The 24,508-nt window shown below is 38.5% G+C and overlaps 2 protein-coding genes across 3 annotated transcripts in view; both read left to right on the forward strand.

Annotated features, from left to right (window-relative positions):
- Positions 1-12,876, forward strand: part of rsrc1 (arginine/serine-rich coiled-coil 1) — a 201,786-nt gene extending 188,910 nt beyond the window's left edge. Inside the window, exons 8-10 of the mRNA XM_041800236.1 lie at positions 2,225-2,331; positions 8,839-8,946; positions 12,341-12,876. Coding sequence (XP_041656170.1) covers positions 2,225-2,331; positions 8,839-8,946; positions 12,341-12,433 — 308 coding nt within the window. The 3' untranslated portion in view covers positions 12,434-12,876. The remainder of the gene's footprint in view (positions 1-2,224; positions 2,332-8,838; positions 8,947-12,340) is intronic.
- Positions 12,877-13,640: 764 nt separating this feature from the next.
- mlf1 (myeloid leukemia factor 1) lies at positions 13,641-23,549 on the forward strand. Of its 2 annotated transcripts, XM_041797853.1 has the most exons (8): positions 13,641-13,798; positions 14,586-14,748; positions 19,396-19,440; positions 20,608-20,691; positions 20,806-20,934; positions 21,777-21,936; positions 22,874-23,012; positions 23,189-23,549. In XM_041797853.1, the coding sequence occupies exons 1-8, from the start codon at positions 13,752-13,754 to the stop codon at positions 23,253-23,255; spliced, it is 834 nt and encodes a 277-aa protein (XP_041653787.1). In that variant the 5' UTR covers positions 13,641-13,751; the 3' UTR covers positions 23,256-23,549. The 2 variants fall into 2 exon arrangements, with proteins under 2 accessions (XP_041653787.1, XP_041653796.1); XM_041797862.1 differs by lacking the exon at positions 19,396-19,440.
- The last annotated feature ends 959 nt before the right edge of the window (positions 23,550-24,508 follow it).

Consider the following 24,508-nt stretch of genomic DNA (forward strand, 5'->3'; position numbering starts at 1 on the left):
GTGCAGTGAATGTGTCTCATGTGATTGTAGCATAAAGACAACCTGTGTCTGGAAGGTCCACTCACTGGTAAATCAGTATTCCTGGCTACCATAACACCATGAAGACAAAAGAACACAAGTTCAGTTAAATCCATCATCAATATGGCACGTGTAAATGTGCCTAGATCAGGCCATCCTCACAAACTAAGAGACCGTGCAAGAAGGCGACGACTGAGAGAGGGCACCAAGACACCTATGACTACTCTGAAGGAGTTACAAGCTTCAGATGCTGAGATGGGAGACCCTGCATACAACTACTGTTGCCTGGGTTCTTCACCAGTCAAAGCTTTGTGGGAGCGTGGCTCAGAGAAAGCCACTGTTGGAAAAAACTGATTAAATCTGGACTAGGGTTCGCCAAAAGGCATGTGGGAGACTCCATGGTCAAGTGAAAGAAAGTTCTTTGGTCTGATGTGACCAAAATGGTGCTTCTTGGCCATCAGGCAAGATGCTATGTTTGGTGTAGACCAAACACCGCACATCACCACAAACACATCATCCCCACTGTGAAGCACGGTGGTAGCAGCATCATGGTGTGGAGATGCTTCTTGGCAGTCGGCCCTGGAAGACTTGTAAAGGTAGAAAGTAAAATTAATGCAGCAAACTATAGGAAAATCAAAAGCAAAAACAAAAAAATTTGGCTTGGGAGAAGATTCACTTTCCAGCACAACAATGACCTAAAGCATACAGCGAAAGCTACACAGAAATGATTTCAAGACAACAAGGGGAATGTTCTAAAGTGGCAGAGTCAAAGCCCAGACCTCAATCAATCAATCGATCAATTCAAAGAGAATTTATGGCTGGTCTTGAAACAAGCATATCATTCCCAGTCCCCGTGCAACCTGACAGAGCTTGAGCCCCAATGAAGAATGGAGTAAAATTGCGGTGTCCAGATGTGTAAGCCTGATTGAGACCTATCCACACAGACTCAGTGCTGTGATTACAGCCAAAGGTGCATCTACTAAATACTGACTTGAAGGGGTGAATATAAATGCAGTCACTTATTTTACATCACATAGTTTTATTTAATTGACATTACTTTGTAGAGATCTGTTCTCACTTTGACATTAAAGAAAGTTTTTTGTGCCTTTTTTTGTCAAAAAAAACAAATTTAATTGATTTATAAAATCAATAAAACAATCAAACATCCAAGGAGGTGAATAGTTTTCACTTGTATCTCACTGCATTTGAAAAATCTGGCACTGTGACCCCGCAGTTGTGTGTGTGTAGAAGTATGCACTCTGCCAGCCATGAGTGCAAGGGCAAAGTATGTACGTTTGCAAACGTGCACATGTAGGAGGCTGTGTGTGTGCATGCCTGTCTGAGTTTGTGCCTCTGTGTGTGCATGTTCCCATTTGTGTACCTGTTTTGGTGACACAGCCTACATGAGCGGAGCAGAGAAACATGGATGTCTGCTGGATTGACAGATAGAGAGATGGGAGAGTGCAGGAGAGGACGGATGGATGGGAGAGAGAGGGATGAATATTGACTGATCAGTGGAGAGATTGACAGCCGGAGAATAATGGGAGCATTCAGACTCTGACGTTCTTTTCTTTCTTTCTTTTTTTTTTTTTTTTTTGTTACTGTCGCTAACTTTCCTGGCACACCTATTTTTTGCCCTCCTACGCTACAGAAAGACTGCTCTTGAATTCTTGAAGTGATTTATTATCTGATATGCAGAATCCTGATGTGTTTATATCCGAGAGTAATTTACTGGAAACCCTTTCAGTCTCTTTGTTTGATTGGACAGCCAGAGCAAAATACTTCCTGATACATGAAAACTGTACGAAACCTAATCACATTTAGTCTCTGTAATGAAATTCCGTTGCAGTGAGTTTGTGTTCATATTTTGATTATTTTAGAATGCATTATCTGAGTGTAATTCACTGTCTGGATATTATCTTATAAGGGCTTTTTCCTCCTCTTGCCTTTTGTAGCATCTCTTTGCCCTTGGCTAAGAAAGAGTCCTTTCTCATCGAGGCCAAGATTAAAACAGGAGAATATCAAATATTTTATATTGTATGTGTCAAAGAGCATTACACACAGAAACATAGCATCAACTACATCCAGTCCAAATGAAATCTGCTGCCTTTCAGAGAATGACAAGGGAAGCCTGAGCCTGTGTGTGTTTCTGATCATGTGTGCGCTTTTGTTCACAGCCTTTCCTCTGTGCTACATGTGTTTTCAGAGGGAACTTCTCTGGAGGAGCAAGTGCGAAGGATAAAGGACATCGAGGCCATCGAGAGTGATTCCTTTGTTCCTCAGGCTTTCAAATCATCCAGGGATGATATAAAGGTGCGTTCTGTCTGTCTTTCTCTCCCAACCCCTCACTCTCGCTATCTTTTCACTCCATCTCTTATTGAATTTACCTCTCTGCGATGCCGTGCCGTCTGTCCAGAGACAGCCCAGACCAAATCAAACATTCATTCAGCGCCATTTGTTCGACCTGAGACGGTTTTCATCAGACGCTCCAGTGTTTTGCCGCCTCCAAAGCGGCAGCACCCACACAAAAGCCACAGCAGGCAGCAGCCAGCCTCTGTCTCCCCTCTCTGTGTGTCTCTCTCTCCCCCCTCTGGTTGTGCAGATGCAGACAAAACACACAAGTCATTATTGAAATGTCTCCAAAGGAGAAGGAATTAGATTATTTGGGGCTCATGGCTGTTTTGAAAAGAGAGGCGACAACATGTGACAGCGAACATGCACGGTGGTGTGGGACTCCTCCTGGTATGTCTGACAAAGGGCAGGAGCCATGTGGCTGCAGGTCTGGACTGGACTGGACTGGACTGGCCTTCCTGCACTGATTATACATGGACCTTGTTTACTTTGCCTTTTTGCAGGCCCATCTCACACCCTGAGACTGTATTCATCTAACCAGATGTGTAGCTAAAATACGCGTTATACCAGTTACTTACAATTCCTATGTCCTTCTAATGATAATAGCACTGGAATACATCTTTTCAATGAAGTTCTTCAACAAAAAACACAATTTCTAAACTTTGCTTTTTGGGGTTTTCAAAATAATCTTTTGAGAGTCTTTTCATCATTTACCAAACATTGCTAAAAATATAAATGAGTCATCCTTTGTTGGGAATACTTTGTATTGTTTGATGTTTTCATCTATATCAACATGGCTGAATATATTTTATATTATACATCATAAACAGATAGAATGTGCCTTAGCAGAAACCTTTACTTTGTGTTAATTTGTGATGCTAGGAGCAACCCTAGCAGCCCTTTAAAGGCATAATACAAGATTTTAGACAGTAATATAGCAGATATCAAATATATCCCAACTAAATATGGCTCTCTAAAAAGAGGGTGAAGTCAGGTCAGGTTTGCTTTTCTCAGCTCTGTGTTCACATTATTGGGAAGGCACATCCTTCAGTTTGTTAATGTTTCACTCAGAGCCTCAAACATGTTTCAGACATGTTTTTTCCCTTCCCTTGCCACAGATTCAGTCAGATGAAAATGTTGCCATGCAGACCGAAAGTATATTTCATCTTAATGTCTATAAAAAGGATTCAGAGTGAGTGATGTGAATGATAATGTATTTCTTGAGTTTGAGATGACTGGTGGTTACACATGAGCAGCATGTAAGTAAAAGAGGTTACATTTTGTTGACTGGGTTGCCAGAACTAACTGGCACTTTTGGTATTATTGCAGTTAGGTTTAATAGAAAATCTAAATTTTCAATTTTAAAAGTCTTGATTTGTTGGGAAGTTGTTCCCTGCTCAGCTGTTAAGTTATTGTAATCATATGCAAAGTTGAAAAGATCCTTCTTTGGATCTCTGCTAAACTTTCTTTACAAAAGAAAAAAAGTCATAAAATCACAAAGGCCACATGTGCACACTATTTTAAAGATTCTGAACATCAGGCCATGTGTGATAGTTATTCATTTGAGATCTCACTCTCTATCTACTTCTTTGACAGCCAGTAAGTGAGTCATTAATGTGACTATTTTATAAGCATGCAATCACTAGAGACACATTCAGTGCTCTCGGGTGATCCCCATTTTACATTACATAATTTTGTTTGACATTACTTTGTAGAAATCTGTTTTCACTTTGAAAAACTTTGGGCAAAAACTGGATGGCATAAATGGGTAAAAAGTGACAAAAAGCAATGGCAACAATGGGCTAAAAGCAGTAAAAATTGAATAAAAGTGGCAAAAAATTGCAAATAAGGGCAATGGAAATATACAGACAAAAAATAAAGGTTTACAATTAAGCATAATTTAAGCCCACTGTATAAGTGTGGGAAACAAACTGATTAAAATGACTTGCAACAGATAATTTCTGCGGTCAAAGGTTCCTTTTTAAGGTTTTCCAGGGCAATAATATTTCAAATTAAGACATAAAAGAGCCACAAATCATCTCAAAAGAGCCACATGTGGCTCAAGAGCCACAAGTTGAGTATCACTGCTCTAGGGATGAGCGGCAGCCCTACCCACCCAAGGACTCTCTACATGGAGCTGGAGTTTTGTCATAATACAATTCAACTAGAACCAAGAGAGTTCCCGAACTGAGGAAAGACTTTGTTCTAAAATTATTAAAAGTAATAATATCTGAATCAACTTTATGCTGCCTGTACAAACAGATCAGTCCTACAGATGGCTGCACTTGGTCAGCAGGGGGTGGGGGAAGAGGTAAGCATTGCACCTATAGACAGGGGAGTTGTGACAAAAGACAAGCTTTGTTGTAGTTTAAGAAACTGGTGCTAAAAAGCATCTGGACATCTACACAGAACATTGTATTGTATATTATACCTTAAAAATGCAGTAGGTTTGATAACAATCAAGTAAAGAGTGCATACGTGGAACATATGTGAACATGTCAGTGTTTGAGAATTCAGTATATAAACTATCTTTTTAACATAGTTTTTTTTTCTCTTTATCCCCCTTTAGCTATGAGCTGTGGCCATGAATGATTTTAAATGAATGTTAATGAGGATAACCCAGAGAATGTCAGCAGCAGTACATCTTTTGAGAGGTTATTCAAGCAGGCTGCATTCATTAGAAATGTATATTCAGCATGTTATTACCAAGAATTGTGAGGAGCAGTTCTGATATTTGGCACATCACCATACTTATTAGCCCGTGTGTTTTATATCTCACTCACTTTATGTATCCTGCCAAATGAATTTTAAAAAGATCTTTCCAACTGGGTAAACATTTGCTCCGGGGCTGCTTTTAGGAGTGTTTGAAACATGAATTGACTTGGCAAAGTAATATTTTGATATTTTTTCTTTATCAAGTACAACAAGGAGAAGAGGCTATCCTTCCAAATATGGGGCTTATTAAGGTTTTAAGTTTTACGTCAAGGAAAGGAGGAATGAAGAAAATTCTAAATATCATATTTTATTCTATCAGCTCTGACTGCAGAACCTTTGACTTTAACTGTAATAAAATGTTTCTAATGACTTTATGGCTTGATTGACCACACTGAGGAGTTAAGAACTGGAGTCTTTTAAGTAACTGAACATTTACACAAGTGTGATGACACCAGTCACACAGTCAGCCTCCTTTACAGAACATACAGGGTTGAGAATAAGAGGAAATAAACATATATACAGGTAAAAGATTTGAATATAACGTATGAAATTCAGGACACAAGCTCATAACCCATAAAGCAGCTCTTTATAGTGGCCTTTTGTATGAGCCAGACTTCACTGCCATCTGCTGGACAAATGGTGTATTGTACACCAGGATTCTTTTCTTTGTCCCTCCTAACTTTGAGCTATGATGCCTGTTATTCTGGAAGAACATGATAAATGTTCACAGTATATTGTAGAGTGTTTATGTACCTAAATCTACAGATTTGAGTGTTTTAAATGAAACAGTAATTCAGTTATGCATGAGCAAAAAGACATCAGTTAAGTTACTGTTTGGGAAGGCCTTTTTTCCCCAGGTATTTAATTCTAAGTGTTTCTCTGTTAAAATTCTGCTTCTTCCTTCCTAGACTTGATTTCTCTTACCATGTCATGAGTCTGTTCAATCAAATGTCTGTGTATAATTGTCTAATTGTTTTGTCAAGCTTATTTAAAACTCGTGAAGACTTTTGATTTGTGTTAATTTTGTAATCCGTGTGAGAAACTGGGTCTCTTATCTATGCTGATTTTGTCCTATGTCTTAAAGCTGTGGGGGTTTTTTTCTTTTTTTAATTTTCAGAAAAAAATCTCATCCTGCTGTCTTTGTACCTAAGAAGTTCTCAGGCTATTTTTTACCATTTTGTTCATTCTTTTCTTTTGTTAACTTAAACCACTCAGAAAATGCTTACCATGCTCATGATTGGTATCATTTTTTTTACACAACTTTATGAAATCAAGAACTATTTATTAAATTTAGCTTACTATATTTGATATAGGACCTCCAAACTACACACACACACACACACACACACACAAATATAAAAAAAGAATTCTAAAAATTGCTATTTCAAATTATGTTATCATGTTTATCAACGTATGATTAATTTTTCATTTCAAGAGTTAAAGATTTAGAAAAATGTTGTAAACTTACACATAAAAGTGGTAAAATGAAATGTATCAAGATAGAAATGAATATTTCTACACAGAATACATATGTATTCTGTGTAGAAATATTCATTTCTACACAGAATACATATGTATCCAAAGGCTTTTTTCCCACTAAACAATGCCCAAGTTTATGGTATTCTTTGCATTTCAGGACTGTAAGGGATTTCCAAGCAGTGTAAATTAAAAATACAACGATGTACTGTATGTGAGCCAAAATCAAGGTAAATGCAAAAAAAAGACAATAATATACTTAGTCTTTTTTTTTTTTCATTTTAATTGCCACACTGTACAATATTATATGAACACAAATACAAGGAGAATTTTATTACATGAACTGCATTTTTTTAATCAATGATTAAGAGATATTACAACTGTATAAGGACATTTCTTTCCTTTGAAAAATAACATTAAATGCCAAAGTTCTGAACAAATGGCCAAGGCCAGTCCTGGACAGCAAGGGTTTGCTTTTTTTCCTTTAAAGCATTGTAAATATATTATTTTAAAAACTTTAAATTTTTAGTTTCTAATGTCAGCATTTAAGACTTTTTTAACCTGGAAATTGCAAGGTTTTTTTTTTTTTACTTTGTGACTTTTTAAACTCTGAAATTCTGAGTTTGTTTTCTTGTAAATATACTTTTTAATCCCAAAGGACTTGTTTCCCCCCAAAAATACCCATTTTTGTTTAAAAAAATTAACAGATTCCCCCATTTTTTTAGGGTGCCCCTTATAAGCCTAGAAAAAAAATTGTATTTACATCTTATTATGACAAGGTCAGAGCGACAGGGTCCCGCGCCCCACCCTGAAATTTTAGGTCTGCCTCGACCCCAGGTTGGGAACCAATGCCATACAGTATCAAACACGATAACCCATGTATAAAATACATTTTTATATCAAAGTCAAATGATGATATTTACTGTTTTACTTGACCTGTTGACATCAAATAACAACTGAAAGAGAGCTTAAAGTCACATTTTCTACACAGAGTGGTTGCATTGAAAAATAGGGCTTTGTTTTTATTAGGGCTGGGTATTGTTAAGAACTTCATGATTCAATTCGATTTCGATTCTTTAGGTTGCGATTCGATTCGATATCGATTCTATTCAATATTGATTTAAATGCTTCAGTGTCGATTCAGTAAGAAGTAGAAATACACAAATGACCTGTTGACAATTTTTGAATAATTATTTTCATGCCCATGTGAACATATTTGGTAAGTCACCTCACATTTTTGAGCAATAAAACATCTGAAAATAAAAATTTGCAATGATAACTTATTTGTGCATATGGAGTACAAAAGTAAAAAACATGACAGTTCTGTATAAACACTGAAAAAGTAAAGTGCATGTAAACTTAAATAATATTTCTGTCCTCTTGGAAATTGTGATAAACCTCACATAACATGGTTATGGTTGGTTGTTGTTTGGTCGAGTGTGGCCTCCATCCATACAACGCGTGAATCACACGCACAGCGACCCCCACTGGCCATGAGGTGAATCGAGTCAGAGGATTTGCTGAACCGATATTGAATTGGGGGAGGAAATATTGTGATGCATCGATTAATTGATATTTTTACCCACCCCTAGTTTTTATGCTAACAAAAAAAAGTTCATGATTACGTCATGCCAGCGTGTCATGGATTTCTAGGGTTTAAGCTGTAAAATATATCACCTATGGGCAAAGCTGCCCAAAGATATGGCCAGGCCCAGTGAATGGTTCCCCATCAAGATATGAATAAATATCCATGTAAGTGGATCCAGTCTTCATTGTTGGTGTAAGCCTTTTGGTTCAAATAAACCCCTTTCTTTACAAGGTTCAGACTAGATGTTGGTGCTGACAGAAAGAGAGGTTTGTCACCAAGTTAAATGTTTAAGTGCAATGTCCTTCACTCCACCTTCCTTTTTGCATAGTATTCCATAGTCTAAATTACTATCCTAAGAGTTAGGTTTAATGGGCCAGGCCATTATGATACCTTACAAAAAATATTTTAAGGAGATAAGGTTTACAATTTGAAGCAGGCTTCATTTTTACTTATTCAGCAATGAATTGAATTTGCATTTTTGCTTCTTCAATAAAAAACACAGGTTTTATATTTAAAAAGTAACAAAGTGTAGTCAGTCTATATCCTGATGGCCCTGTGTCCTTGTGCATCTCCTTTGAAAGGCATCAATATCAGTTTTCCATACACAGCTCCTCACAGTAGCTTTAAATGTTTAAATATTCCCATTCAGGCATTTAAACTGTTTTTGTATGTGGCTTCTTTGTGTGCAGGCTGAGTCAGCTGACGTGAAGTACGAGTCAGAGCGGTCAGGTTCTCAGGACATCACTCTCCCTATGTCCATAGTCTACAATGACAACGACACGCTCGCCCATCCCAGTGTAAGTTCACATGAGGCAAACCTTTACTGTTTGTTTTACAGAGTTCACTTTATACTTTGAAAAATCAAACCTAGCTGTCACGCAGACTTTTTAACACAGAGAAAGCAGCTTCCTCACAGCAAAAGTTGATCTTACGTCTCATTTTATCTTATGGTTGTCTTGCTTTTATGACTGTGGTGTTTATTGATTGCTGAACTTTGCAAACTTTTTTTTTTAGAAGTAAAAAACTGCCTCATCTTACACCAGCTCCACTTTTTACGACATTCCTGCACATTTGGATACCGTTCCTCGTATAGTATAGGACACTGTGGTACAGTAGATTACAGCCTCCTAACATCACCTCCTCCCCTGCCTGCAGACCAATGATGAAAAACGAGAAGGAAACTTTAAACTCCAATAATGCTCCCTGGGGCTTCCCACTCATCTATCTCTACTGGGGAAACTAAGTTATGCCCTGACGTATGCAGATAACCTCCTCAAATACACACACACTGCCCCCCAGGTTAAAATGTGCACACATACACACCCTCAGACAGGCTGATGTATGGCAGCAATATGCCCCAGGCGGGCCCCGGCCTCAGCTCCAGCTCCAGCTCCACTTCCAATTAGAACAGATGAGTCCCATTAGCCCGGCCCAGATACTGTCATCCCACACACACAGCCTCATTAGCACAGTGACACCAGCGCCGGGCCGACAGACAAGAACTCACTGGTGTTGAATGTAACACACAGTTAACACGCAGAGCAGCTGTAAGCAGTGTAGGTTAGGAGTGAAGGATTGACGGCTTTGCTCTACAATCTGCATAATAACACACACATATCATCACATAGATGTACATTAGGTACACAGAGGCAGCATGTCAACATTATCTCTCCCCCCACACACAGAGGATATAGAAATGATCTTCCAATTGTTTCCCTATGGCTCAGTTCCTTGCTCCTCGGTCCTATAGTCATTATGTTACTTCCTAATAAACAGATGCCTTCATTCATCAGACACTTGCAGCAGCTTTATAGCCCTCTTACAATCAATATCATTACTGCTGGTGATGTACTGAGGCAAAAACAAGTCGCGCGTGTGGGCCTTTTCTGTCAGGAAGCGAACACTCTGCTAGGCTTATAAAACTAGATGATTTATATGTTTTATATTCAAGTTTTTTCTTATTTTTCACAATCTGAGGATAAAATAGAGATGCTTTGAAGGTATTTGATATCACAGTCTACATTCTGGTATAAGAGCGTCCTCATTGTTACTCTTTATATGGCTCACAAAGATACCAGCAGCCCTCTCTCAACTGCAATAGCACTGTAATAAAGCTCTTTCATCACTGGGTCTTTTAGAATTTTACATTGATTCTGCAACCATGTAATGTCAGTGTCCCAAGTTTTTGATGTTACTCTTAAATATTTTAAAGCTGTGTTTCTTTGACTGTCCTTTCAAGATGAGAAAATTCTTATCCTTACGGATGTTGTGTTGTTATTTATGACGGATTATGTATCGTTGTTTTCTTGTTATATTTTTACTGAATGCGTTATTGAAATAAAAATTGACAGGACCTGGCTTTACATTGTGTCAAACTACAGAACTACAAGAAGGGCAGCATTCAAGTAATCAACACTCTCAGAGTGCCGTTCCTCCCTTCTGTCTGTGCCATTTTACACTCACTGATTACTTTTTTGTTGTACTTGATCAGCTGTTCATGAACGCAAGTATCTAATCAGTCAGTTACATGACAGCAACCAGAAGGTGTTTTAAGTGAGTTTGAACATGTCGTGGTTGTTGGTGCTGATTATTTTACAAACTGCATATCTACCATGATTTTACACACACAACCCTCCCTATGGTTCAATAAGTGTTTTGGATTCTGCTGATGTTGTTGATGTCATTTGTTCTGTCTTCTTTGTCTTTTGTTTGGGTTTTGTTGCTTTGTTCTTCTGTTTGCTTCTTCACATGCCAAAGCGCTTTGTAAACCCATGTTTTTAAAAGTGGGTTACAAATAAAGTTAGTATTATTTTTATTATTATTGTGGTTTATAGAAAATGGTCTGGAAAAGACAAAATATCCAGTGAGTGGCAGCTCTCTGGGCCGAAATGCCTTGTTGCCGGATCAGAGAAATGACCTGATTGGTTCGAGTTGTTAAAGACAACAATTACTCAAATAACCATCTATATAATAACCATAGCATCTTTGTGCCATTTTTCCACTTCTATTTTACATGCCTGTTGGATCAGTCGCATTGGTGCTAGCGTCTGGTGCCCATTTTTGCCTCATTTTGGGCTGAACATATTTGCCACTTTGAATCCATTTTTGTCGCTTTTTTTTTTTACCAGTTATTTAAATATTTTCCAATAAAGTTGTCTCAGCCTCTTCTACTTTGTTTTCTGGCATCCTGATGTTTGTGCACATCATGGCTGAGCTCTGAAGTCTGAAATATACTCTCCTACTTGTTCACTTCAGTGTGCCCATCCACATCGTTAACATTACCAATAAAAGTGTAATTCTCGTTTAACAAAAGGGGTTTACATTTTTAAAAACCTTATCTTGTACCACAGCATAAATAAATTTGTTTTTGCATTGATAGGGGTGATTATTATTCAGGTTAGAAATAAAATATGGTTATTACAGCTAAACTTAACAATCAACCATGATTTTTCTGACCTCTATGGACCCTCAATTTGGCTGGGCCCCAAAAAGCTCTCCTCTTTATTCCTCCTTTTGGGCAGCCTTGCTGAACATACAGCAACACATCAGATCGGCTACAGAAGCAGAAGACCAAACCACTCTGGTCCACTAAGAACAGGAAATTGAGGCTACAATTCCCACAACCTCATCAAAATTAGACAGTAGAAGACTGGGAAAACCTTGCTTGATCTGAGGAGTCTTGATTTCTGCTGTAACATTCAAATTGAAGGGTCTGCCAGAACAGAAAGCATTATGGCACATTCTGTTACTGAAATAATTGTCCCCATTCTGATGCTTAGTTTTAATTAAAGCAGATTGTCTTAACCATGTCTACATACCTAAATATTTTGGTTATTGCCTTGTAATTGGTCAACTAGAGATTTGGGTTAATGAGCGGTTGAGCAAGTATAACTAATAAAGTGGTCTGCTAATTTATATAGATCCCATCTCACCTCTGCAGCTCCTGTTAATAACTCCAAATCCATCTGTTACAGAGTTGTAAATGTCCCACCTTGAACAGGCGATGTATAAAGGGCTAAAGAGCAGTATTGATATGTGTGCCTGCTACATGGGCTCACTAAGAAACATTTAATACTGTCAAATGACCGTCTGAACCACGGCTGCATAGAAAGCTGCTATTGCTTAGTTTCTCCTCTTTGTCTCTTACCTTTACTAAGCACACTAACATATCCTTTCTGCACTCTGCTGCAGTTGTTCATGGATAAGGAGAAGGCCGAGGAGCTGTGGCTAAACAGACTGATCTCCCTACGGCAGGAGAGGCTCATGGGAAGTCCCGTGCCCTGAAGAAAACCAGGAAGATCTTTTTTTTTTATTAGGGCAAATTTGAACCAACTCTAATGTGTCCTGATACACATCTTTTTCCTTCTGTTTTTGTTTTAGGATGTTTCTAAATTTCTTATTTTGTCTCTCCATGGATTTATCCAACCAGCTGTAAAAACGTTGGAGATGTGAATGAAATAAGCTTTTTTTTGTGCTTTGTTTTATATTGTCTTTGCGGTCAATTTAGAGAATAAAAGTTTCTGGTTCCTTGAAGTAATAAATGTATTTTGTTTTTGTTTGTCTCTGGAAAAGAAAAACCCCTTGGTGAAATCACATTGATAGACTCAATGTCCTCTTTCTCATCAAAACACTTCTTACAGCACTAGCTCCAGACAGATTCAGATAAATGAGTCACCTTTCCTTTCTGTAACTTTCTAAAAGTAGCCTGGCTCCCCCTGAAGAAACCTCATCTAGTTGGTCTGAATCACTGACATAAAACTGGAGGAAACATCTTCTCACCTTCCATAACCCACACTTTGCATTCTCATTATACTTTCGGTGTTTATATAAGTGTATGTGTGTTCAATGTTGTGTCCCTGAAAAAGGATCCAATGCAGTGTAGAGTCAACACTCAGGCCTATTTGTGGAACAGCCAGATGGTAAAGCTATACAGAGGCTGGGACACAGAGTGTCACCACCATACCCTCCAAATAGTCAGTGCTGCAATGCAATAATAAAACAGAATGAAAAAAGTGATTATAGAAGAGAAGCACAGTTTATATTTGTTTTACAGTCCAGTTGCCTTACTTGAAGTGAGTGAAATTTCAGTGAAATGGTGGTATGTCTTCACAGCCTAAAATTACAGATACAGTCTCTTTAGAAATAATACAGACAGGTATATTACTTCTGCAAGGCTGCTGAATATTATTCTCCTATTCATACTGTACAGACAATGATAATAAATGGTGTAATTAGCTGTGTAGAGGTTACATAGTCCCTTGAGGGTTAGTTAGATAAGCAAGACCCCTAATGTCAATGAAATGCGCGTGCAGGATGTGTATTTTAGTTGGATGAGAAATTTCTAGATTGAAGTCTCCATGGCAGCCACACACAACACTCAGCCCGCGGATGAAGCTCATTCGAAGCTCTGAATAACCAGCCAATCAGAGTGTCTGATTTAGGTCACACGGCTGGTGTCATGGTGAATTTGTATCTAAATCCTTTTGCATGACACCACTTCCATAGTAACTTTAACCCAGGCTGAGCGGCGGAGCAGGGCCACCTGTGCCCGGACGGATTACTTCTCATTTCTGCTCCGTTAGCGGCTGTAAAATCCGTGAAAATGTTCAACAGTAGTCACAGGGATTTTGAAGAGGACCCGTTTTTCTCGTGAGTAGATTAACAGAGTTTTTGGTCACTGTAGGCCTATTACAATCATTATTTTGAGTAGTTTTTGCAAGTTTTTTTTTAATTTATTCTGTAAGTACTGTAAATACAGCTATGGGGAATAAAAAGCAGTTTAAGCCGGTTTAATTAATGGAACTGTTAAAAACCCCAGACAAGCAAATAGATAAACTCCAGCGTTACCCATTAGCTTATTGTAAGATGTGTGACATTTTAGCTAAGCCAGTGTTTAATTAACGACTGATTTATTGTTTGTATTTCGGTGTATAATTTCTTATTTTTGGTTGTTACAGAGTGTTACTTTGTTGCTCTTTGAACTAACCTTTATCTGTATAACTGAATTTCAGTCGAGTTTTTTGTTGGATATCAATCATTGCTTGTTTGTTTTTCAAAGTTCTATGTAAAAGCGTTAGCCAGTTACTTTTATTAACGAAACTGTAACCATAGCAACAACTACCGTAAGATGAAACGACTGTTTTTATCTTGTAACTTACTGTAACTTTAAAAAGCAACTTGAACACCGACGCTGATTCGGTATGCTACAGCCTCTTTGACTTATTACATGATTGAAAACCTGCCAGTGTGGCCACGCTTGACCCCACGTCTAAGGCAAGTGTAAAGGTGCTCGAATTATTACAAAGGAGCTACTTATTTCATAGTTGCTGGTGTAGAGACCGGTGTTTTTCCTCCACTGAAGCCTTCATCGTGGTTTGCAGGCCCTAGCATATTCCTACAGAGTTTGTTTACTTAAATTTATCCTCCTCTGCCATAGGGACCCATTCCGGGCTCACAGGGATCACATGCGCCAGATGATGCGGAGCTTCTCAGAACCGTTCGGTGGTACTCTAATGCCCAGCATAATGGATGGGGGAAACCGCGGTCGAGCCATGATAGAACATCCCAGCTCATCCCAGGCGCTCAGGGACGAACACAGGGTAAGAATAATAATTCCAGGAAGCTGAGCTTTTTGCAGAGGTGGAAAGGGTACTTTTGTACGGATGAAAAGTACAGTTACTGTGGTTACAATTTACTGAAGTACAAGTAAAAATATTTGTCCATAAATCTGTTCATGCAAAAGTAAAAAGTGTCTAATTTGAAGTTTACTTTATGTACTGAGTAGCTACTGAGGAGTTTTACAATAAAATCTTTCCTTATTAGCAAGAAAACCAAGGGTTTAGATCTACACCAAGATGTTCAGGTAAAGCCACTCCTCTGTAATTACGGAAGAGTATTGGGGCCACTGAAAAAAAAAATTTTTTGAGATGGAAATTTTTTTTTTTACTTGTGAGAAAAAAGTCAGAATTCTGAGATTAAAGTCAGAATTCTGAGAAAAAAGTCAGAATTCTGAGATTAAAGTCAGAATTCTAACATTAAAATCAGAATTCTGAGAAAAAAATCAGAATTCTGAGATTAAAGTCAGAATTCTGAGAAAAAAAAGTCAGAATTCTGACTTTATTCAAATAAAAAAAAATTCACATTTTTTTTTCAGAATTCTGAGATTAAACTCAGAGTTCTGACTTTTTTCTCAGAATTCTGACTTTAATCTCAGAATTCTGACAGAATTCTGACTTTAATCTCAGAATTCTGACTTTTTTCTCAGAATTCTGACTTTAATCTCAGAATTCTGACTTTTTTCTCACAATTAAAAAAAAATTCGTCTCAAATTTTTTTTTTTTTCAGTGGCCCTAATACTCTTCCGTATATAATAATGTAAATACACAGCAAAAAAGTGTTAATTAAAGTCATATAGGATTAAAATTAACAAGTGTCTATATTGGTCCACACTACATGCAGTTAAACTACAGTTACGAAAGTGATAAAGATTTACACAGTATAACAGAGCTCCAGTAACTCTTGAAAATCTGTGGTAAGGTGCGTCTCTTCTATCAAGAACAAAATAGATTCAAGCTCATAACAATGCATACTGACGAAGAATAAGCTATATGCATCTTTTTAGAACACACAAAGTCACAGGCGGGAACTCTAACATAGTGGATAATTTCACCTGTGATGCATATGTGTCTCACATCAGAAACAACAATCCACCAGAAACATGACCCAAAATCCCCAGCAGGGATCACTGTACAACAGGCAACATCCAGACACAACTAAACACATATAAAAAAAAAAACAGCTATATACTCTGCCCAAGGGGAACTCTGCCCGTACATCACCCCTGATTTGAAAACACAATGGGTGGAGTTACTAGATCAATTGTCTCTTTACAGAGTTTAAATGACACTGGTGGATCAACACTTTCAAATGAATCCAACACTAAAGACTATTTCACTCAGAATAGTGTTAAAATCAAATTTCAGGAGTTAAATCAACTTAGAAATGTTTAACCCTGAGATATCAACACTCTAGATTTTGCTGTGTATCAGCAGCTGTTTTAGGATGTCATGTGGGATTGTTCTCTCATTTTGTGCTACTGTCTGGTCAACAGAGGTGGAGAAAGTACAAGGCTATTTTACTCAAGTAATGTACACAATAGCTACTCAACTACAGTACTGTGAGTAAATGTATTTAGTTACTTTCTACCACTGGCTTTTTCTTTACTTGTTAACTCAAATAATATTGGTAAAGTTGTGTGACTGACTGACCTACAAGCATATTTTTGGTCTGCTTGAGCTCTCTGCTCTTACAGTTTAGGCCTTATGACCGCCGTTTGTCTGTCTACTGCTCATTGTGTATAATGACAGAAGATTAGCATTTGGAGAAGTGTAAAGTTTACTAAGGTTTAGTGGAGGTTGGCAACTTGCAGAGTAACTGGAGCACCACTTACAGAGGTATGGGGCCATGTGAGCTACTACTTTAGTGGAAGGGCAACCCCCTTGGCCTCTCAGGACAGTTATATCTGGCCCTCAGGAGTCCTATTTATAGGCCATTGTTCCACTGACACACTGTTTTCTTGCAAATACATGCACAGACTACTTTAACACGCAAAGTGATAGCACCCAAGAGGACACTGCTCTCTTCTGCCCTGCTGAGGTGAGCTGGTGCTGAAAATAATCTTATTCTAGCTGGCCTAGTTCTTCCATTAACTCAAATATAATTTATTTTTTAACAAAAGTGATCCAAACATACATTAAGTTAAAACTGTTGTCAAGTTATGGTTGTCAGAGAGTATAGGCCTGCAAGTTGTTTAGTCTGGAAACATTCTGATGTGAGCTGTGCTGGAAATTATTGAGCAGGCAGACAGTAGAATAGTTTTGATCTGCCATGTTTTGCACCCGTTAACCTTTCCCAAATGGAGTCAGCCCCTGCACTGATTAGATAGCCCTGCTAAGTCAAACTTAGTCCCTGTCGCCTACTTTAATCCAACTTCTTCATGAGGGCTGGTGTGTTTATTCTTGATAATGACTTTCATCAGAAGCTGTGGCTCTAAAGCCAGCAAGCTATTTTTTATTAGCATCATGCCATTAGCTAGCTAATGCCAGCCAAGGGCAGGTTCAATTGAGGAGGAAGGCCTTGATAGTAACCTCTGTGACAAGGTGAAACATTTGTCCAAATAAAGATTTTTTTATCTATCATTAACAAACTTTTCTAAAACCTGCAGAAGACTAGTATATTTTAGCCTTCCAATCCCTTGAATACTTAATGAAATTTTAAGACCATTTAACCTGCTCTTCCACTTTACTCATGGAGAGAGTTTGGGCATTTATCACAGAATTCTGACTCCCACACTTACTTGTCTGTGTGAAGTGAAGGAGCAGTTTTGTGTTGCCCAGCAGTGGTCAGAAGGCTGCAGCTCAGGCGCTATGTTGTTGGCTTTGTGGAGGCATATGTGCGGATGTCATGGACACTCTGTTTTCTCATTGTTGCTCTTTCGGTCCATCTGTTTGGCAGGACGTGTCTTGGCAGTGCTGGTGCTTTAGCAGCCAGATGACAGACAGACAGCTCATTCTGCTCTCCAATATCACAGGCACAAATGTGCACACAAAAATACATTCACAAGCACACACACAAACATATTGTATAAAACATGCTGACAAAAATGCTGACAAGGAATATTACATAGACACACAGCATGCAAAATAACAGACATGAAGGCATTCAAACACACACACACATGGGCCTGCACACACACATTATTCTGGAAGGCTTCTTGCATTAGCTTGCTACGTGTTAGATTCCCAGTGGGAAATCAGTCCCTGTGTTACCTTCCAAAGCTCTCACATTTCCCAGTCCCTTGCCAATAGTGACTACCTGGTTTATATCAAATTTCGAAGCTTTCTTCATCGGGGCACTTGTTAATAAAAGGGCTATTGAATAACAAAAAGGCATTATTTTGTGAGTTAGCTGCTCTTTCTTTGATTGTGCAGTTTGCTCTGAGTTAAACCAGTTGTGCCCGTGTTTGAAGGACCAGCACAGGTAATAATGATGGTGTTGCCTTTGCTGTAAGTTTGTAGCCCTAAAGTCTGATCATTCTGTAAATTAATATAAAAGGGAGGGTTTTGTGGTGTAAAATGTAGTAGTTTATTTACTCCTTATTCACCTACAGCTGCCTTAAAATGTCATAGTTTCCATTTTCATTTTCAGTATCTCATTATACACTTTGTGGCCGTCCAATTAGAAGCACATATTTCCAAAATGCCTCTTTCTTCCAAGTAATACACTGCCTCCTAGGAGCTATGCAATAGCCTCACTCTCCTTTTAAGTATGAATCATATCGACAGCACATGTCTGCTGTGGAGTAACTATATCTCCTCAAGGAGCAGCCTCCCTCAGAGGGCACAGAGGCAGATTCAATATCAGATTGACAGAGAGATACAAAAGAGAATGTCAATCTGCAGTTGTCCAGACAGCCTAAAATAATGTGTTAAAGACCACTGGGTCTATGCTCCTTCTTTTGCCCCCTGAATCTCTCCTCCGCTGTACCATAGTCTAAATATAATGCCAGCAGATATGTAACCGGTATTTATTAGTTCATACGTGCCACTCAGGGATAAAAAAAGGCTGGCTGTGAGGCTTCGTAGATACTGATAAAAGTGTTTTACATCAGCTTGACATTTGAAAAGAGCTGAGAGAGCAGCCTTGGACTCTTTGACCCATGTTACATCCCCATCCAGACGGGTCCGTCCGGCCTGTTGCAGCCTTCCCAGAATAAAGCTCAGTTTCAGTGTTAAACCCACAATAATCTCTGGCAATGCGACCCAATTACACATGGAACACAAGTCATTCAACACCTCACTGATTATGTGCAATACCCCTGTGCATCACACCTCCAGAAAAATCACACACACACATGCATAGCAATGGCTGTTTAGATGCTTATCCAGGGCTGCAGGTCATAAACACCTGCTGCCTTGGCCTAGAGAACACAGGGTCTGACTAGAGGCTGCTCCCTCATCACTTGTGTTTCTCTTCTTGGGGCCTGCAGTCCCAGAGGGTTTACGGCCTTGAAGGGCTGTGCTTGAAGCTGGGGGTAGAGCTTTGTATAACTGTGTCAAGGGCTTAGTGACTGATGTTAAACAACCAAACAGCTTAAAAACAACTAAGTCACATTTTACATATGCATAAAACATGCTATACAAAACCCTTTTTTAATGTTTCTTAACTAATTTCTTTTAACTCCTCAGGATATGAGTCGGTCATTGCTGCCCTTTGGCAGTTTTGATGGCACGGTCAGTGAAGTTGTCTGTTCAAGCACACTACTGTATGAGTCTATCATTTAATCTTATTGCATGATGTGACCCTCTAACTCGCTCAATGAATTATTATTTAATTGGAGAGTCCAATGACGTGATCATGGTCTTTGCATTGTACATTTAGCCCAAGCTAATACCAATGCACAGATCTAGGTACATAAACTTGCATTATTTGTGGGTTTTTTTGCCTTTGCGCCAATGATAGCCAAGGCCAGGAGTTATAAGGCCTGTGTCCACAGCCAGAGTTTTTAGCACTGGCAGAGCTCACCACCTCGTCTTCATTTTAAAATTGCTCCATGTGCTTCCTAATTCAGTATTTTAAGGGAATATCACCAAGAAAACATGAAGACAATGTGAAAGAATCCCATTTGGGAATGAGAACCAGCTGTAGAACTGGAAGCTTTACCCTCGGAAAGATGAGTTGGATTTGTTTCCCCTGCTGGCATTATTAAAAGTTTAGCCTCTTCTCAGTTTTGATTGGCCAGTGAGGGAGAAGTGGCATTGATGAGCACAGCGCTGTTCCAACTGAGAGGGCAGTGAAAAAAACAGAAGACACCTAGGGCATTTTGTCCACTTGGGGGAAAATGTTGATCAAGTTGTTATACTCCAGAATATTTGATTGAAATGTACAGCTAACTTTTTGTAAACTTTTGAATGTATTGAGATTAGAAATGTCTAACTTCAACACAAACGACTGCCATGGTAGAAAAAAAACAAGGTAGAAATGTTAAACTTTTACTTAAAGGAACAGGAAAGCAAACCTGACTCTGGTACGGTGTAAAGAACCATTTGCATTTGTTGTGCTTGATTGATGATAATCATGAACAACCCAAATACACAATACACTTTAACAATTAAATACACAAATATAAGCAGCATGTTTCTTGGCATGCTAGATTTGGTTTGCAGTTGTGATATGAATGTTACTGGGTCACATATTGTGAAGTGATAAAATGTGAATGCAGGGTGTCCCAGATGGCATAGATGTCAAGACACATTTAGCTTACTGTACTCTGTGCATGTATGAATGTACACATGATGGAGGCGCTTATGAGCTGATAATGCACAGTGAGCATGTGGTGTACAAGCCAAGCCATTCATTGTGTCAACCTTTTGCTGCTCTTTTCTTTTGTATTCGTGCAGGACATGATGAGGAGTCCTTTCAGCATGTTTGATAACATGATGTCCAACATGAGAAACAGGATGGAGGACATGCACAGAAACTTTGTGAGTTTGTTTCTACTCATATAATGACTGATTTTTTTTTTTTTTTTTTGCAAGCACTCTCAGACTGCTGACATACATGACCTTTGGCTGTGTGTCTGTGTTTTTGTGTGTCAGGAGAACGCGTCCACAGATTCAAACTCCCACTCATTCAGCTCCTCATCGGTCATGACGTTTTCAAAGGTTGGGAATGAGCCTCCCAAGGTCTTCAAGGCGACCAAATCGACACGTTGTGCCCCTGGAGGGGTAAGTACCCTATCAGATGTGTTGCTGTGTTATGACTCAATTTATCAGGCTTGGAGAAATTATTCCAGCAATAGAGGAATCACTCTTTCTGTACGTCTTTGGATTAGCCTTACACTTTGCTGTTTGAAGCCCATAATGACCCAATTTCTGTGTGACACGTGGTTTTTAAGTCAGGTAGAATTGCAGCCTGATTGCTCGTCATTTGTTTCACAGTGAGAGAAAGAATAGTCAACCATTAGCTGTTTCTGAGCAATCATCTATGGGTTGCACTAGCCATGCAGAAGTTCAAAAAGAGCCATGACTTAAATTTTACACCATACACCACCTTGTGAAAAGTTCTCCACAAAATATAATTGTCTTGGTAATAGCTTTAAACAGTGGGATAACTCAGAAGTTGAGGAGGTGCTCAGGATTTTAGTGATTTTATTATTTGGTGTCAGCAGTGCATTCTCCTTGATCGATTACTTCACTCAAATATATGATGGCTTTCTTTGGACACATGCTTTCCTTTTCCATCAGTGGAGATATTTTCCTTTTTCTAACAGTGAGGTTAAATTAGGTTAAGGGTGAAAGCTTTAGTTTTCAACTAATTACAATGCTTTGGCGTATTTTTCATTCATTTTTATCATTGTTTGTCTTTTAACTTGCTGCTTACAATGGCTCAGATTCATTAAATTTGCATGAAATAATTTTGGTGACCCTGCATGTAAAACAGGTATTTTGTAATGCTTTCCAGTAACAGCCACACCTGTGTTGACAAGTGAATCTGTCTTTTATCAACTGGACGTCTTTTTAAAGAAAGAATATTGATGCTAATCTCTGTTTTTACATTTTATCTTTAGATTAAGGAAACAAGGCAAGCACTTCTAGACTCAGAAAGTGGTGTGCAGAAGATGACCATCGGTCACCACATTCAAGACAGAGGGCACGTTGTTGAGAAAAAATACAACAAGAAAACAGGAGAGAGGGAGTTCATTCAGGACTTTCAAAATCTGGATGAATGTGAGTTACTGGTGTTAGTAATCAGCCAATGAAGCCTAAATGTCTAATGCTTAAAGAAGCTATAGAAATTAATCACTCTGAAAGAACTGTGACAATACAGTTTTAAATGTTAATGATAAATTATTCACAGACTTCATAAAAACAGGGTATACCCTCTTTGACTCAACAAAATTGACACCCCAATTCCAAAAAAGTTGGGACATTGTGTTAATTGTAAGAAAATAAAATTCGCAAATCATATTCAATCCTGTATTCAACTGAATGCAGCACAACTCAAGATAGTACTGAGTGACTGCAGCTCTCAAAATTTGGGGCAGGAACATGTTATATGTTTTCTTCTAACAGCACTCTGAGCATCTGGAAGGCTCTCACTGTTCAAGTATTGAATGTGTAACTCTCTTCCATTCTTGCTTGATTTACATCTTGAGTTGTTCAGCAGTGCAGTGTTTCTGTTGTTGTATTTGGAACTTCATAATGCAGCATACATTTTCAAAGGGAGGTCTGTACTGCATGCAGGCCAGTCACCTGCACTCCTTTTACTGTACAGCCATGCTGAATATTCTAGGTGTTTTGGTGGGCATTCTACAACTTTCCCAATCTTTCCTTCTCCCTGTCCAAACTTCTTTGAACTTATTGCTGACATAAAATTAAGAGTGCATGTGTGTTTCCATAACACAATAAGGTTTACCAGACTGATCATAAAATATTGTGTTTTGTGCTGTAATCAAATTAATTAAGGTAAAAAGGGTTTGCAAATTACAGCATCTTTTTTATTCATATCTTACACAATGTCCCAAGTGTTTAGGAATTGAGATTTGTAGAATATAATCAGATCAAACATGTTTGTGTTTCTACCAGTTCAGTTAACACAGCATTTTTCCTCTGCAACTGCAACTGTCAAAGTGTTTCTAACATGATCCTGATCCTCCACCACCAGCTGAAGCACAGACGTTTGATGCAGAGTGGCAGCAGGAGGTATCCAAGTTCGAGCCGTCTGGTCCCATATCTCGTCCAGCAGAACCTCAACTCCGTGAGGCTCGCAGGGCAGCTATCACTGGTCCTGAGCAGGCCAACAGGTCAGTATGACTTGCTCAGACTCCATGTCACTCTATAAAGACTGTCAAGAGTCTACAGTGCATAACTGAATGACCAACAAGTGGAGGCACAGGTATAAGTCCCACACAGTATGCTTTCATAAGCACAAAGTCAATGTGTTGATTTGAGATTTAATTTATCACTTTTTGTTTTCTAGAGACGAATCAAAGGAAAAGGCTTCGGGCAAAGGCAATGTGAAATTCTCGGGCTCAACCAAGCAGTAAAACATCTGTTTGTGTGCTTATTAAAGACTTTCAGACAGCAGACGGTAAACTCTTGTCAGTGCTCTGTACACACACATGACCCACTCAGTTTTCCTCAGTAAGGCACATGGAATCAGAAGGCACCTCACCCATGACCTGAACTTTTTAAGAGACTATATGCTTTAAAGGGAACATATTTTACCCTTTTAAGACAAGTTTATATTGGTCTCAGATGTCCCCAAAACATGCCTGTGAAGTTTATTGCTGAAAAAACACTCCAGTATTGGATTTTTGTCTGTCTAAAAACCCCTCTGTTTCAGCCCTCCTCAGAATGAGCCATTTCTGTGTCTGTGGCTTTAAATGGTAATTAGCTGTCTGAATCCACCCCTGACCACACCCCTCTCAGGAAATGGATGCAGCACTCGTAATATTACAGACACTTTCTTTTTTCCAAAGTTTAGATTGGAATTCGAACCATCAATCTTCCAGACCTGGTAGCTGAGAGGATCAGTAGAGGAGGGTGGAACTTTCCTCCAAGTGGGGGAGGGCCAACCAAACCCAGGGTGCTTAGGCCCCTGGTGAGGTCACTAGATGTAAAATCTGAGAACGGTTTGTTTCAGCACACATTTTCTGAAAGGTGAAGAAAAAGAGGGAATGGATTTTTCTGGTACCTGAGGGGATTGTGGACAGGCCCCTTTAATACTGCCTACTGATATTAATGAAAAAGGAAAACTTAACAAAGACCTTATATTATATAAATACTATATATTTTGTTGACTGGATGAGCAATGTTGAATATATATTAATTCTAATGTTTGTCTCTGGTCATATGTACACCGATGTTGAAACAGATAAAAATCAACTCTAACAATGGAGGAAATACATCAGTATATATTTTAAAGTAACAGCCACTAATCATTGCACATTACTAGTCAAACTGACTACATTCTCATCTATTTTTCATATTCAACAAGACACCAAATGTGACATACATTTTTGAACCCACAAATGCACTCAGTGTCATTCTCTTCTTGTTGTATTGCCTCATACGTGATGCACTCAGTATAAACTGTATATTGTACCTGCTGTAATCTATGTAAAAAGAAAAATATTCTTCCTTTTTCTAATGCTTTGGTTTATCATTTGATAAAGCACGATATCTTCTTGGCATTGACTGGATTATTCTCTTCTTGTATATTTTTTCAAGTTTGAAAATTGAGATATGTGCCAACACAGACTGTTTAAAAAATAAAAAATGTGAAAATATGAAGATT

This window comes from Cheilinus undulatus, linkage group 2 (genome assembly GCF_018320785.1).
Source record: "Cheilinus undulatus linkage group 2, ASM1832078v1, whole genome shotgun sequence".
Classification (NCBI taxonomy): domain Eukaryota; kingdom Metazoa; phylum Chordata; class Actinopteri; order Labriformes; family Labridae; genus Cheilinus; species Cheilinus undulatus.